We start from the raw sequence: 15,968 nt of genomic DNA on the forward strand, positions 1-15,968 counted from the left end.
AATGTTTTAGTTTTCCAGATAATTTCCTGTAATTCTAATTTGTTTTGCCATGGTTTATGACGTGAGCATATGCTATCTGGGGAAAGCAATGTCTGTCTGTACACCATGCTGGCATCAGGGGGTGTGTGGTACGCCATTGATGCCAGCATGGTGTACAGACTGAGCTACAGACAGACTGCCTCACAGCCTGTGTGGCTGCCAAAATCATGTCTGAAGTCCTCCTAGCCATTGGGTGGTGCTTTCGTCAAATATCTGTCCCTGCTACTGCCAGGGATCTTCGTGCTGGTTGCCGAGGGAGGATCTCTTTTATCATTCAAATGAATCAACATGCTTGAGTCCATTTACAAGTTCAGTGTTTCAGACAGATAGCAAGCAGGCCACTCTAACACGGAAGACACAAGAGACCGAGCAGCACACAGTGAAATCTGAAGGAATACCAGCTAGCTGTCAATATGAACACGGAGTCTGTTGTCATCGTTTCTGCTGCAAGGACCCCCATTGGTAAATAAGTACCGAATCTGTCTGATTCCACACTAAGGCAATATTTTTCAACATAGCTGGCTACCTGTATCAATAAGAATTGCCTGTATGTATATTTATTTGTTGCATTTCCTTATCACACGAGATTGGTTTTGTAGCGATGCTGACGTTCCTTGAACGATCGTTCACATTTTTCCAGTCCTGGTTTTGACAATGTTCTTATTTGTTCAACAACATGTTTTAATGTTTTTGAACCTATGAATTGAACAGACCATTACTGTCGTTCATTGTCGCGAGCTACCTCCTGACCAGGATTTTCAATGGATTCGCTTATGCTGAACCTTGATTGGTTGCCTCACCCTCTGCCCAGATTCTCGAAACAGCGATTGGCTGTTGGTCATAGTACCATGGACCTGCAGCTACAGTATTGGCGATAGGCTGGAGATCAAACCATGAATGGGGTTGGGCGTATTTTAGTTGGACGGTGTCTTTGCAACCTTGAATCAATCAATACATTTGTTGATGATAATGTCTGTTATCTTGTTGTCTGATGTAATGCAGTGGGAGAGTGCTGTCACACCATGGAATCAGTACCAATGGCCAAGTGCATTTCTCAAAACCCAGCTACCAGTTATAAAGCAATCAATGCCCTGCTCTTTTTGTGGATAGTGAATATAACGTTATTTCTCAACTTTATTCTCCTGTTTCACAGGGTCTTTCAATGGTTCTCTGTCAACTGTGCCCCTCCAAGATTTGTGCTCTGTGGTGATCAAGGATGTACTGAAGAGAGCCAACCTGAAGCCTGAGGCGGTGTCTGAAGTCATCATGGGGCACGTTCTGACAGCAGGTAAAGACCACCTGGAACGAAACCCAGTCCGTTTATTATAGCTGCTTATCAGCGCTGACCTGCTAGCTAATCAGTTAATAGTCCCATGTGGCTCAGTTGGTAGAGCATGGTGCTTGCAACGCCAGGGTTGTGGGTTCGATTGCCACAGGGGACGGGACCAGTATGATAAAGTACAAAAATGTATGCTCTCACTACTGTAAATTGCTCTGGATTAGACACATTTAAAAAAATATATTTGTGTGAATGGTCAGATTAAGTAATATTCATAACAACAGTGCTGTGTCATGTGAACTAGTGCAGTGGTTCCCAACCTTTTTCGGTTACTGTACCACCAAAGGAATTTTGCACTGCCCGGAGTTCCCCTAAAGTACCCCCTCATGTGCATCTTCCCAGTAAGCCTATGGTCTCATGAGGCTTCTCAATTACACCCTGTGGATGGGTCGAGTACCCCCAGGGGTTCTAAACTCAGCAAAAAAAGAAACGTCCCTTTTTCAGGACCCTGTCTTTCAAAGATAATTTGTAAAAATCCAAATAACTTCACAGATCTTCATTATAAAGGGTTTAAACACTGTTTCCCATGCTTATTCAATGAACCATAAACAATTAAGGAACATGCACCTGTGGAACGGTCGTTAAGACACTAACAGCTTACAGATGGTAGGCAATTAAGGTCACAGTTATGAAAACGTAGGACACTAAAGAGGCCTTTCTACTAACACTGAAAAACACCAAAATAAAGATTCCCAGGGTCCCTGCTCATCTGCGTGAACGTGCCTTAGGCATGCTGTAAGGAGGCATGAGGACTGCAGATGTGGCCAGGGCAATAAATTGCAATGTCTGTACTGTGAGACGCCTAAGACAGCGCTACAGGGAGACAGGACGGACAGCTGATCGTCCTCGCAATGGCAGACCACGTGTAACAACAACTGCACAGGATCGGTACATCCGAACATCACACCTGCGGGACAGGTACAGGATGGCAACAACAACTGCCCGAGTTACACCAGGAAAGCACAATCGCTCCATCAGTGCTCGGACTGTCCGCAATAGGCTGAGAGAGGCTGGACTGAGGGCTTGTAGGCCTGTTGTAAGGCAGGTCCTCACCAGACATCACCGGCAACAACGTCGCCTATGTGCACAAACCCACCGTTGCTGGACCAGACAGGACTGGCAAAAAGTGCTCTTCACTGACGAGTCGCGGTTTTGTCTCACCAGGGGTGATGGTTGGATTCGCTTTTATCGTTGAAGCAATGAGCGTTACACCGAGGCCTGTACTCTGGAGCGGGATCGATGTGGAGGGTCCGTCATGGTCTGGGGCGGTGTGTCACAGCATCATCGGACTGAGCTTGTTGTCATTACAGGCAATCTCAACGCTGTGCGGTACAGGGAAGACATCCTCCTCCCTCATGTGGTACCCTTCCTGCAGGCTCATCCTGACATCCTGACTCATCCTGACATGACCAGCCATACTGCTCATTCTGTGCGTGATTTCCTGCAAGACAGGAATGTCAGTGTTCTGCCAATGGCCAGCGACGAGCCCGGATCTCAATCCCATTGAGCACGTCTGGGACCTGTTGGATCGGAGGGTGAGGGCTAGGGCCATTCCCCCCAGAAATGTCCGGGAACTTGCAGGTGCCTTGGTGGAAGAGTGGGGTAACATCTCACAGCAAGAACTGGCAAATCTGGTGCAGTCGATGAGGAGATGCACTGCAGTACTTAATGCAGCTGGTGGTCACACCAGATTCTGACTGTTACTTTTGATTTTGACCCACCCTTTGTTCAGGGACACATTATTCAATTTCTGTTAGTCTATCTGTGGAACTTGTTCAGTTTATGTCTCAGTTGTTAAATCTTGTATTGTTCATACAAATATTTACATGTTAAGTTTGCTGAAAATAAACGCAGTTGACAGTGAGATGGCATTTAGAGTTTCGTACCCCTGGTTGGGAACCACTGAACTAGTGTACTAGCCATTGTAAGCCTCTGATATCTTTCTTGCAATCATTCACTTCTCACGCTCCCAATCCTTTCCTCTACTCTCCTCTCCTCCCCAGGTCATGGGCAGAACCCAGCCCGTCAGGCCAGCGTTGCGGCAGGCATCCCCTACCCAGTGCCTGCCTGGAGCTGCCAGATGGTGTGTGGATCTGGACTGAAGGCAGTGTGTCTGGGCGTTCAGTCCATCCAGACTGGAGAGTCAACCGTGGTGGTGGCTGGAGGCATGGAGAGCATGAGCCGTGTAAGATGGAGGGAGCAGGCATGGGGGGAGAAGGAGGGATATGAGAGATGATGGAGAGTGAGCGAGAGAGGGAGGGGGGTGTAAGTGAGAGAAAAATGGGGTGAAATCAATACCATTCTACCAAATGTCCCCATTAATCTGCAATTACTCTTTCCCCTTTGACCCCCAGGCTCCCCACACAGTGCAGATGCGGGCTGGAGTAAAGATGGGCGACACCACCATGCAGGATTCTATCATCGCTGATGGACTGACTGATGCTTTCCACTGCTACCACATGGGCATCACAGGTCAGGGGACCAGAGTCAGAGTCATTGATATCAATGTGTAATGGGAGTTTCCAGGTGAAACAAAAGGAGAGCAGTCGCTGATAATATCAATCACATATCAATCCGGTTGCACCAAAGCAGAGAAAATGTCTAGCTGGCCTTTTGGAGACAGGCCCTTTATTTTCTAATCAGACAGCACCAAGTGTTACCTAAACACCAGCCCGTGAGGCTTGTAGGAAGTCAAAACACATTGATGTTGTTAGCTGCTACAGAATCAGTGTTTCACAGAATCGGTGTCCTCGGGTCCTTGTGTCCTTGTACCTCCCGTCTGGCGTCAATCACTATCAACAGATATGAGTTTAATTCATGGTCTAGTGACCATCAACCTGTGTCACAAACAGAACACTGGAAATCAGGTGTATTACAGAAAGGAAAATATGCTAAACATTATGTTAATGACTCTTAACTGATTACGAACTTTATTCATCTTAAATATTCCCATTACACAATGTAACTGATATTTTTCAGTTCAATAAGGAGAAACATTGGGGTGTCTTAATCCAGTAGGGAATGTTGTCTTCGTTTTCTGGATGTAGCTGAGAATGTGGCTAAGCAGTGGGGTGTGAGTCGCGAGGCTCAGGACCAGTTTGCCGCCCAATCCCAGAACAGGACCGAGGCTGCCCAGAAAGCAGGACATTTCGATCAGGAGATTGTTCCGGTCATGGTGCCGTCCAGAAAAGGCAAGGAATCTGTTGTGCTGGTTTATGAACCCCCTGAGACCTCAAGTGTGTTAAAATCACTTACTGCTGGGTGTATGACCCAATGGTTCTTATATTGCTAACCACCATTCCTTAGAAGTGAATTAGATGACCAACACCTATTATTTCTCTGCTTTATAAAATGATTATTACGAATGTAGATGTTTCATGAACTATATTGTAATGTTCCGCTCTCCTCAGGCCCAGTGGAGGTGAAAGCAGATGAGTTTCCTCGCCATGGCAGCAACATGGAAGCCATGACTAAACTCAGGCCCTGCTTCCTAAAGGACGGCAGCGGCACCGTCACCCCCGGCAACGCGTCAGGTACGCAGGGGGCACTCATCCTTGACGCACGGTGATGTCACTGATCTCTCTCAACTCAATTATCCTTTGGAAGGTTACCAGTTGACCATTCCAATTACATTATTATGGCTGCTGTTTCTCCTAGCATAGTGGTCTAGATTCTACATGGTCATGACCTTGAAATGTTTCAGGTGGGATACACAAGAGTTGCAGACCGTCAAACTAATTTTTTTGTGTTATATTAATTGCTATGTATTCCCTCAGGTATAAATGATGGAGCTGCAGCAACTGTTCTAATGAGCCAATCAGAAGCTCAGAAGCGAGGCCTCAAGCCAATGGCCAGAATCACCTCCTGGGCTCAAGCTGGCCTTGACCCGGCAATCATGGGAACTGGGCCTATCCCAGCCATCAGGAAAGCGGTGAGAACCAATCAGCAAATGTTCCGATGTGTATAATAACCCTTTTCATTTGAAAGATTTTTCACTGATTCTTTACCAGGTTGCGAAGGCCGGTTGGCAGCTGGATCAAGTGGACCTGTTTGAGATAAATGAAGCTTTCGCTGCCCAGTCCATCGCTGTAGTGAAAGAGCTTGGACTCAACCCAGATAAGGTAACTTGATGAACCATTATTTCAACACTATTGAGCAGCGTTCACTATTGTTGCAACACCACATCTTTGGTCTATCTCCCCTATGTAGGTGAATGTGACTGGGGGTGCCATCTCCCTGGGACACCCCATAGGCATGTCTGGCTGCCGGATTCTGGTGACCCTACTGCACACGCTCCAGAGGACTGGGGGTCAGAGGGGTGTGGCTTCTCTCTGCATTGGGGGAGGGATGGGCATCGCCATGTGTGTAGAAAGGGTGTGACTGAATACAAGTACACAGATGCTGCAGTCAGGATCACCTTATTGGTCCTAAAGGGAATGTTTGGAATGCTTTATTACACAACTTGTTTCAGCAGTGGTGTGAATGGTGGTTATATTAGATTGGTAATTAATTTCTCCTTCACTTCACTGAAAATTATTAATGTAATTAGGTGAAGAAAGCAGCAAAGGTCTCTATTGTGCACCATCCAATACTGGTCCTTCATTTTCCATAGCATATGTATTGGAACGTATAAGGTTTTGAAGCAAGTCTTTCTGCCTGTGTGAACCTAGTCAATAGGCAACATATGCTAGTCTTTTTTCCATCAGCAAATAACTATCAACTGCTAAACAAAGGTTTACATGACTGGACTTGTTCACACCCAACCTAATGAGAATTCAGCCTTCCAACATTCCAGTTTGTCCTGTTCTTTCTCTCATGGAATGACAGCAATGTACCTTAATACTGTAAACGTGTGGTTTAAGACAGCAGCCTTCCTTAAAGACAGCGTAAGCTTGCAGTAACTTAGTGTATCCTGTTGTAGGCATGAATGTACTGTATTACCTGTCCACTTTCCAATACAGAATAGATTAACTGAATTTGTGCTTTTTCAAAATTATGTATAGTTTGATTTGCTATGACAACCACAAGTTTGTTTTATAATAATACAGACCAGAATACAGACCATCAGGGTTTATTTGAGTGTCCAACAGAATCAATTACAGTTCCCAGATTAACAGGTTACCACATGGGAACAAGCAAAGTGCACAACCTATGACGAAACAGCCAAGAGCTTGTATGTATAAATACAGAGACAAAGCCAAGCGGAACAGAACCACATTTGGGATCTAAGAAACCCAGGGCAGATTCCAGAACCAGTTACAGGAATGTCTACCCGTCCATCTGTCCTGATGCAACGGCGTCCTGGTACGAAGGCCCACCCTCCTTCTGGTCTGGGAACAACTTGATGAGGTCATCGATACGGAGGATAGTGATGGCGGCCTCTGTGGCAAACTTGAGGCTCTTGGTCTTCACCATGGTGGGCTCGTACACACCAGCCTGCTTGTTGTCCCTGGGTTTACCATTCACCAGGTCCAGACCAATCCTTTAGTGGAGAAGATAACTTCAGATGAGAAACACATACATCACAGCCACACCAATGTAGAACTGGGCTCTCCAACCCCGTTCCTGGAGAGCTACCAACCCTAATCTAGTGCACCAGACTAGTAATGAGCTGGTTGATAATCTGAATCAGGTTAGTTCCAACTGGGGTTTGAACAAAAGTTTGAAAGCTGGGATGCAGAGCTACTGCTTTGAAAACTGCTGAACTGCTGGCACTTCTACAACTTAAGCTCATTGGGTTCACAACATGTTGAACTGATACCAACGCAGAATACGCAAACCATTGTGACATTCAAAATGTCCAGGCCAGAGTAGTGGCATTACAGCTCAAGGAAAAACTGCAGTCTCCACTCTGGGCCAGCATGCTTTCTCCCACGCGTATCACTGCATACACCACTGATCAGATATAGCAGCAAATTTAAAAATGGGAATGTCAAGCTCAATGGCATAAAAAAAAAGAAGAGAAAACATTCACTTAATGGCATCAACACAAACACGCATGTTGAAATTCATATCTAGTGATGTAGCACACCGACCATTTGAGGTTTTTGCGTTCGGGGTTGACCTGGGCCTCGTTGTGGAAGGCTCGGAGCTTGGCGACCAGGTCAGTGGAGTCCTGGGCAGCGTTCACAGCCAGGGTCTTGGGAATGACCAGGAGGGAGCGGGCAAACTCTGCTATGGCCAGCTGCTCACGAGAACCCTGGGAATGGACAAGACATTCACAGATCACACAAAACAATATAAACCCCCCCCCCTCCCCCCCAATCATTTAGGACACTTCACATCTTTTTTGTTTTTGAAAAAAATAAAAATAAAATGGGTTTTCCCATATGGAAACAAGACATGAAACTTGATGGGTTTCAAAAGCAACAATACCTCTGATCCTATCTAGACAATCAGGACAGAGATAAAGAAGCAGTGATTCCCAGGTTTATTTCCTTACCATACTAGTGGCATAGTTCTCGAGGTAGATGGACAAGGCTGCCTCCACAGCACCACCTCCTGGTACAACAGACTTGGACTCCAGCACCCTCTTAACCACACACAGAGCATCATGCAGGGACCGCTCCATCTCATCACACATGAAGTCATTGGCCCCACGCAGGATGATGGAGGCGCAGGTACGGGCCTTGGTACTAAGAGAAGAACGGAGGGAGAGAGGGGAAGAGGGAGGAGAAAAGGAAAAGATGGAGACGTGAATAGTAACAAGGGATAAGGAGAGAGAAAAAAGAACAGAATGTTACAAATAAATGTGCTATAGCAAAACATTGGTAAAGATATGTAAGAAGGTTGTACACGAGCACAAAATGACTGTAGATGAGAATAAGTCGACTTCAGTTCTTGTTCTTACTTTTTGACCAGGATGAGCTCATCGTCACACACACGCTCCTGCACCACCTCCTCACAGTGGCCCAACATGGTTGTCTCAAACGTCTCCTCACCCTCCAGGTTAGACAGGGATGGGCAGATGGTGGCTGAGGGACAAACAGAAAAAAATACTCAATTCTGGGTAACAAGTTAACTGGAAACAAACATGGTTGCTTTAAGAAAATTGTTTCAATCACTGAAAAAGAGAAAAGTTTCAGAACTTGTGTTGACCTGAACGGTTATGACATTTATATGAAGGTAAACAAAACCTGTAGCTTACCTCCCGTTGCCTTGGCGATGCGTTTGAGGTCCCGCTTGAGGACCCTCCTGATAGCCATGGCTCCCACGTCCACAAAGTACTTGAGGCACATGTCATCGATGCCCCCAGTTGTCAGGATGACGTTAGCACCAGACGCCAGAATCTTCTGAATCCTCTCTTTGGTGATGTCAGACTCCCTGGAACAGCAAAATCAACATGAAGACATTGTGTCTCTTGTACAAACCCTGTGTATGTCTCAACAAGCCATGATGACATGAACAAATCACCCTGTCTTTAGAAAATAACTGTTGTCCAGCCCAAAGTAGTCATATTACAGCTCAGGTAAGAGCTGCAGCCTGAACTCTGGGGCAGAATAATTTCTCCCACGCGTATCACTGCTAACACCACTGAACAAGTATAGCAGCAAATTTAAATGGGAATAGTCTTACATTGTCATGCATGTGGCAAGACTTGATTTTAAAACAGTAGGTCTCGTACAAATAGCCTGTTTGGCATGTCCAACGCACCTCTGTCTGATCTGGTCTAGTTTCTCTGGGTCATTGATGAGGACCTGGACTCCCATCTTCATCTTGGTCTTCTGCAGGCTGAAGTCCAGACACGCCACCTTGGCGTTGGTCAAACGCTTCACCATGCCTACAGGGGGACCAGACCCAGTCATCACACCATTGAACACAGAATCTTAACCCTGGTCAAGATAAACCTATCCCCACGCAATTACTGATTCCCCTTACTGATCAGGGTATGTGAAATGTACAGATGGAAATCTATTTTACAAAGAGCAAACCTGCCTCTGACAGAGAATGAGGAATCATGTCAGCTGCTTTATTCATGACATTTCTATCTGCAATATTAGCCTACTACTATGTCAAGCCAGGATTAACCTACTACAATAAAAACATTCATTAACACGAGATCTTTATAATATAGATCTGCCTAACAAGCAAATCTAGTTATGGTGGCATGTGTGGCCAGAAAAATAGTGCCACAGTTCATACAAGATGCACCGCAACCATTACTTTTCAAAGCCAGCTTTCTGTCTCCCACGCGTATCACTGCGTACGCAACAAGAACAAGCATAGCAGCAAATTTAAATGGGAGTCTGTCAATTGCATCAGATGGTCATTTCATGGTTGTACCGTTACAGAACTGGCGCAGTCACCATCAACAATGTTTTACACATGTACCTTGAGACCCTACAGTGCAATTGAGTGCGTATCCATTGACCAGATAGCTCTCCTTCTGGCTGCGTCCGTGGGCTTTGAGCACGTTAACGGAGTTGATGGGGTACCTCGCCACACCCTTCTGATCCACAAACTTCACTGCTAGAGTAGCGTCCACCACCATGTTGGCAAAGAAGTCTGCATCACTGAGGGGGTCACCGGTCAAGGATTCAAGCTTTTCTATAGGATGGAAGTAGGATTTCACGGCTTTCAATGGTAGTTCCTGCCAGACTACATTGCAGACGCATGCCAGATCCTACAAAGCCTGGAGAGGTTAACATATCAGCTAACCACATATATAGCAATGACTACACAGTAGATGACGTGGCATGCAACCATTGGTTGACGCAATGCCTAGGCATCTAGTCTGCCCGAAACGCAACCAAAGCTACCAGGACGTGAAGCTCAAGACACCATTTCATTATATGAAATCCAATTAAAAATAGTTACGTGTCGCATAATTATTTTGGACGGTATTAGTCGATACTTTGACTCCAACTATCAATTTGTAAAATAAAAAAAATTGTTGCTAGAGCGTTAGTCGGCTGTACCTGCGCCATCTTTTTAAAACTACAATATGTAACTTTTTGGGCGACCTGACCAAATGCACATAGAAACTTGAGTTATAAATCTGTCATTCTCATTGAAAGCAAGTCTAAGAAGCAGTAGATCTGTTCCATGTGGGCCATTTCTATGCTTCCCGTTCTGAAGTTTCATTTTTGCATACCAACTTCAAACAATATTTTTGGTTATGAAAATACATTTCACAGCAGTTTAGATAAAATTATTCTCTACACTTGCTTGTCATCACAGAAACAGAAATTAGGGATAACATACACACGACAAAACACATTGTGAATAGAGTTGATACAGGTAGCTTACAGCTTTAATTGTAGACCAAATTTCCTTGCCAGCTTACAGCTGAAGCAAACATCAATTCACTACCCTAGTACTTTGTTTGTGATATGCTAACTATAACGCAAAAAAATGCTGATTTCAAAGCAGACTGTCACCAAAAATGTTATTAATTCAGTCTCCCTCGCCACCAGAACCCATTCACATTGTCTGGTTTCCACTAGTGATGAATGAAGTCACATTTCTTAGAGACAGCACACACTTTCATCAGAGATTGCTTCTCTTAAAAAAATATATGTTCTTAGCAGTTGCCAATAAAATAAGTTGTGAATGGAAGGGATTGTTTGTCATCTGTAGCCCCGTGAAATCAACTAAAACAAGCTCAATTACTCAATGCATGCACACACCCCTATTGAATAATATGCATTCACCTGTTGTGAATAGACTTGATTTACCCAGTTTATCAAGAGATTAACCATTCAAATACATTACCGTTGTTTTAGGTGTTAGATGATTGTAGAATTAATGCATACATGGCTGCCTAAAAAGTGAAAAAACAATTCCCAAATGTAATGATATCGAACTCAGACAACCAATGACTGAACGGAGCAATAGCTGAGTTGATCTGTCTGGATCAAGTGCCATTCTGTGACTGGTTAATACAAAAAAGAAATGGTGGTATCGTTTTGGGATCAAATAGTGATACTAAACCTGGTATCGAAGTCAAAGTTGTGGTATCATGAGAGTAAACCAACATGTTTCCTGCACTTATTTTCATAATCGATCAAAACTTATTTTATGCTCTCGTCTCTTCAGCCAACACACTGAGCTATATGTTTGGAATAAAAATATAAAGCGTGAGAATTGCAATACATATCCGCATCCAAATATCGTGATAACATCTTATCGTGAGCAATTCCCAGCCCTACTTATGTGATCCTTTATGGCAAATGACAGATATACAGTGAGAATGCCAAGAGTGTGCAAAGCTGTCAAGGCAAAGGGTGGCTACTTTGAAGAATATCAAATATATTTTGATTTGTTTAACACTTTTTTGGTTACTACATGATTCCATGTGTTATTTCATAGTTTGGATGTCTTCAATATTATTCTACAATGTAGAAAATAGTAAAAATAAAGAAAAACCTTTGAATGAGTAGGTGTCCAAACTTTTGACAGGTATATGTATATGGGAAGGGGAGGTTAGTCAGTGAGCAGGAAGAAAGGATACACTCCGATGATCTTGGAGGACATGGAGGTCTTGGCTGCGTTGACCAGACACTCCCTTCCCAGGTCATCTGTTGCGATGGTCAGGTTCTCATTGATGTAGCGTACTGCCTCCCTGGTGGGAATGAAAGATGTTAGCCTCTACGGAAACGGTGTGTCCGTAGTGCTAGTTAGCTAACATGCGCTAATGTGATTAGCATGACGTTGTAAGTAACAAGAACATTTCCCAGGACATACATGTCTCATGAGGGCAGAAAGCTTAAAATCTTGTTAATCTAAAAGCACTGTCAAATTAACAGTAGCTATTACAGTCAAAAAATACCATGCTATTGTTTGAGAGTGCACAAAAACAAAAAACTATCACGTCACCTGGTTTGATACATTCACCTCTGAAGGTAAATAATGTACTTACATTCAGTCATCCTGAGGGTCCCATAGATAAAATGTAGTATAGTTTTGTTTGACAAAATTCATTTTTATATTCAAATGTAGGAACTGGGTTCTACAGTTTGAACAACTGCTGTGATACAACATTTTGAAAAGTAATGCAATGGTTCATTGGATCAGTCAAACTGCTGCCATCTAGTGGCCAAAATCTAAACCGCGCCTAGACTCCATTATGGCCTTGCTCTTGCATTTCAAAGATGAAGAAAAAATAATATCACAAGTTTTTTTCTTTGTATTATCTTTTACCAGATGTGTTATACTCTCCTACATTCATTTCACATTTCCACAAATTTCAAAGTGTTCCCTTTCAAATGTTATCAAGAATATCCATATTTTTGCTTCAGGTCCTGAGCTACAGGCAGTTAGATTTGAGTGTCATCTTTGGCCAAAAACAACCACTAGAGTTAATTTATGCTTTGGTTGACACATTCATTCTGGAGACAGTTAACAGGCAACACAAAGGCAAACAACCCTGTACTTGTAAACAAAGTAATGAACCAGGAGTGGAGGGGAAAAGGATCTCAAAAGGCAGATAATATTCAAAACAATGGTGTGGAAATTGGATAGGCTGTGGCAAGATTCTTACTTGCAGGCCAGGCGGTATCCACTGATGACTGAAGTGGGATGGATCTTCTGCTTCACCAGTTCATCTGCGCTCTTCAGCAGCTCTGCTGCAATGATCACCTTTAAAACAAAGGAAAGAATGACATGAATAAGCCAGGGAATATGATTTAATGAATAAGATGATGATTTTTTTATATATATATAAATGTGCCGTTATTTCATATAGAGGTGGCGGAATGGAGGCCGTCCAACCCCTTCAGACAATGACGGACAGTCTCTCTATCCCGTTAGCATAGCCGAACATCTGTAAAGGAGGCAGATGGGCGGTACTAAAAACAGGAAGCAGGTCATTTAAACCATTAGTGTGAATAGGCAGGTTCAGGCCAACCTCCACCAAATTATGTTTACTTGATCAAATTGAAATCTAACATTTTAAAAGTCTTTCAGGTAGGAATATATCAGACAACATTCTGGTCAGTGGCCACAGCTCCTTTCCCTTGCCCTCTGTTCTGAGCAGCTGTTGAAGTACTCACCACTGAAGTTGTCCCATCCCCAACCTCCTTGTCTTGCAGCTCAGCCAGTTCACACAGCACCTTGGCTGCTGGGTGCTCCACCTCCAGCAGCTTCAGGATGGTAGCCCCATCGTTGGTGATAGTCACGTCCTAAACATTAGAGCATTTGTAAGAACTTCTTCCGTCAATCTGAATGGTACACAGGCCATATCCAATGAGACTGATGGCGGTGACTGTAATTGGCCATAAGTATTTACCCCGATGTCATCCACCAACATCTTGTCCAGCCCAACCGGGCCAAGGGAACTCTTGACGATGTTGGCAATGGATGATGCGGCCATGACTGCAGAAGAGACGTGGGCACACAATCAAAGCTGATTCCCTTGCCTCAAAAAGTATCTAACGTTACACTAGTTCTTGTATTAGCTAGCTAACTATTACAAATAACTACCAACAATTAAGTTTACTAATCTAGAAACAATAGCACAATTCCGAAACTATTCAAACTGATAGAAATTGTTCTGTGAGTTCTATTAGGAGGGGTGGACGAAGCCAGCCGCTCCGTCAAGACAATGACAGTGTTCTCTCTCTCCCATTAGCATAGCCGTTCATTCTGGGATGGATGAATGAACGGTACTAAAAATGGGAAACGCCTCGGAACTATTTTTTGGGGGGGGAAATCATGTTGCGCACAGGGATAGGTAGCTGGTAGCGTTAGCTAGCTAACTGCATTTACAAGACAATAACTAACGTTAGCGACTCCCTAACGCCAATGACATATGCGTATTAGCAAGCCAACGTTAGCTAGCTAATATAGCAACTTAGCAAGCCTACCTAGACGAATTAGCTATAATATACTGTTAGATAATGTAACTATTATTGATTTATTATACAGCTTTTTATACTAATGTGGGCAACACAATATGCTTAGGTAGCTAGTTGATTAACGTTATATCTTGCAAGTTTAGGAAAAGGGAGGCGAAACGACGCATATTTTTTTCCGCACGTGCTGCGGAGTGCTAGTTGGCTAACCATTGAACTCCGTCTGCCACTCTCCCGCAGACACCGATTAAAACATAAATGACATAAACTGCGACACAAGAGATAACAAAATAGCTCACCATTTTGAGAACGAACGGACTCGCCGGTCGTTCTCGTGCCGAACACGTTTAACGCTCCATCCATTAACGACATCTTGGACAAGCTAAAGAGACAGAAGAAAGGAAACGAAGTAATGAACTATGGGTAAACCGGTGGGGAACCTGGGCTTCTGGGTAAAGATTAAGAACCGAGAATAGACGAGAATGTTCCAGAAGATTAAACTTTAAAACAATAATGGCATCGGACAACAACAAAAAATCATTACGAAACCAATGTATGCGTAAGACTGTATATAGCGATATACATTTATCACTTGTATCACTTTTTATTCAACTGCTATATGATGAAATACATTTCCCAGCATTCAAAGATCCGTGTTCCTTTTTGTGGGTGTCTTGCTCATGGTCGGCGGGTTCTCTCTACTGGTTGGCTGTGCATATGACACTCACTTTGGACCACCGATGCCACAAATGGTATCAATTTGTAGGACAACAGAGAACTGTCAAATCCTATTGTAAAGACTGAGGGAGAGCTTATTCAATTGTCCATTTGGCCAAGGTCATCACAGCGTACTTCATAGTGTTGGTGGCGATTGCTGTGCAATTGTTATTGTTAAATAATAGTGATGCATTTGATTTGTAATCAGTAGCCTAAAATGTTTTATTGAACCTTTATTTAACTAGAAGTAATGACAGTCTTGTGTTCTCAAGTGGCACAGCGTTCTAAGGCAATGCATCTCAGTGCAAGAGGTGTCACTACAGTCCCTGGTTCAAATCGAGGCTGTATCACATCTAGCCGTGATTGGGAGTCCCATAGGGCGGCGCACAATTGTCCCAGCGTGGTCCGGGTTTGGCTGAGGTAGGTAGGCCGTCATTGTAAATAAGAATTTGTTCTTAATTAACTGACTTGCCTAGTGAAATAAAGGTTAAATTAGAAAAAAATGTAGCAGCTCACTTTAGCAGGTGTTGTAGCACTTGCTTGTAGTCTCAAGCATTTTCCATACCAAAAACAAGTACAGCAAGTCACCAGTAAGTTTTCTATATCAGTTGATTCTGCAGGGGGGTGGGGATTCATCCACTTTGAACTCATCCTAAAAATCCTCATGAGGCCAAATATAACCAGCTGTCATTTGTATACAATCTGTAGTTCTCACAGCTAACATATACACTTGTGTGTGTATAAGGTAGTTGTGAAATTGTTAGGTTAGATTACTCCTTGGTTATTAGTGCATTGTCGGAACTAGAAGCACAAGCATTTAGCTACACTCACATTAACATCTGCTAACCATGTGTTTGTGACAAATAAAATTTGATAACAGTAGTCTTTGATTACTGACTTGTTTTACTTACTGTATTGCTTAGGCCTATATGGATGTCTTTGTGCTAAAATAATGTCTATATCATTGGTCAGTTGATGCTCTGAATAGCTCTCATGCAACCTTGTGTATGAATTTATATTATCCATCATGGGTTTTTCAGTCATGGGTGTATTTGATCAGTGAATAATTGTTCAACAAG

At 43.5% G+C, this 15,968-nt stretch overlaps 2 protein-coding genes across 2 annotated transcripts; one reads left to right on the forward strand and one right to left on the reverse strand.

Moving 5' to 3' along the window:
* Positions 1 to 240: 240 nt before the first annotated feature.
* On the forward strand, positions 241 to 6,354 carry acat2 (acetyl-CoA acetyltransferase 2). The gene is made up of 9 exons (XM_071413003.1): positions 241 to 501; positions 1,193 to 1,327; positions 3,382 to 3,563; positions 3,733 to 3,850; positions 4,426 to 4,569; positions 4,789 to 4,911; positions 5,155 to 5,309; positions 5,389 to 5,499; positions 5,588 to 6,354. The coding sequence occupies exons 1-9, from the start codon at positions 453 to 455 to the stop codon at positions 5,756 to 5,758; spliced, it is 1,188 nt and encodes a 395-aa protein (XP_071269104.1). The 5' UTR covers positions 241 to 452; the 3' UTR covers positions 5,759 to 6,354.
* Positions 6,355 to 6,433: 79 nt separating this feature from the next.
* Positions 6,434 to 14,624, reverse strand: tcp1 (t-complex 1). The gene is made up of 12 exons (XM_071413002.1): positions 14,472 to 14,624; positions 13,608 to 13,693; positions 13,372 to 13,500; positions 12,861 to 12,958; positions 11,832 to 11,942; positions 9,710 to 9,891; positions 9,032 to 9,158; positions 8,526 to 8,701; positions 8,229 to 8,352; positions 7,821 to 8,013; positions 7,414 to 7,577; positions 6,434 to 6,860 (listed from the first exon to the last, which is right to left on the reverse strand). The coding sequence occupies exons 1-12, from the start codon at positions 14,542 to 14,544 to the stop codon at positions 6,647 to 6,649; spliced, it is 1,677 nt and encodes a 558-aa protein (XP_071269103.1). The 5' UTR covers positions 14,545 to 14,624; the 3' UTR covers positions 6,434 to 6,646.
* Positions 14,625 to 15,968: the final 1,344 nt, after the last annotated feature.

The sequence above is a fragment of the Salvelinus alpinus genome, chromosome 8 (genome assembly GCF_045679555.1).
Source record: "Salvelinus alpinus chromosome 8, SLU_Salpinus.1, whole genome shotgun sequence".
Lineage (NCBI taxonomy): Eukaryota > Metazoa > Chordata > Actinopteri > Salmoniformes > Salmonidae > Salvelinus > Salvelinus alpinus.

Excerpts from the sequence above, each read along its gene's own strand:
- tcp1 (XM_071413002.1), bottom strand. The coding sequence starts at position 14,544 with ATGTCGTTAATGGATGGAGCGTTAAACGTGTTCGGCACGAGAACGACC. Across the intron at positions 8,014-8,228 it reads GAGCTCATCCTGGTCAAAAA|TACCAAGGCCCGTACCTGCG; the intron begins GTAAGAACAAGA and ends TTCTTCTCTTAG. Across the intron at positions 6,861-7,413 it reads GAACGCAAAAACCTCAAATG|GATTGGTCTGGACCTGGTGA; the intron begins GTCGGTGTGCTA and ends TCTCCACTAAAG.
- acat2 (XM_071413003.1), top strand. The coding sequence starts at position 453 with ATGAACACGGAGTCTGTTGTCATCGTTTCTGCTGCAAGGACCCCCATT. Across the intron at positions 5,310-5,388 it reads TCCCAGCCATCAGGAAAGCG|GTTGCGAAGGCCGGTTGGCA; the intron begins GTGAGAACCAAT and ends ATTCTTTACCAG. Across the intron at positions 5,500-5,587 it reads TTGGACTCAACCCAGATAAG|GTGAATGTGACTGGGGGTGC; the intron begins GTAACTTGATGA and ends TCCCCTATGTAG.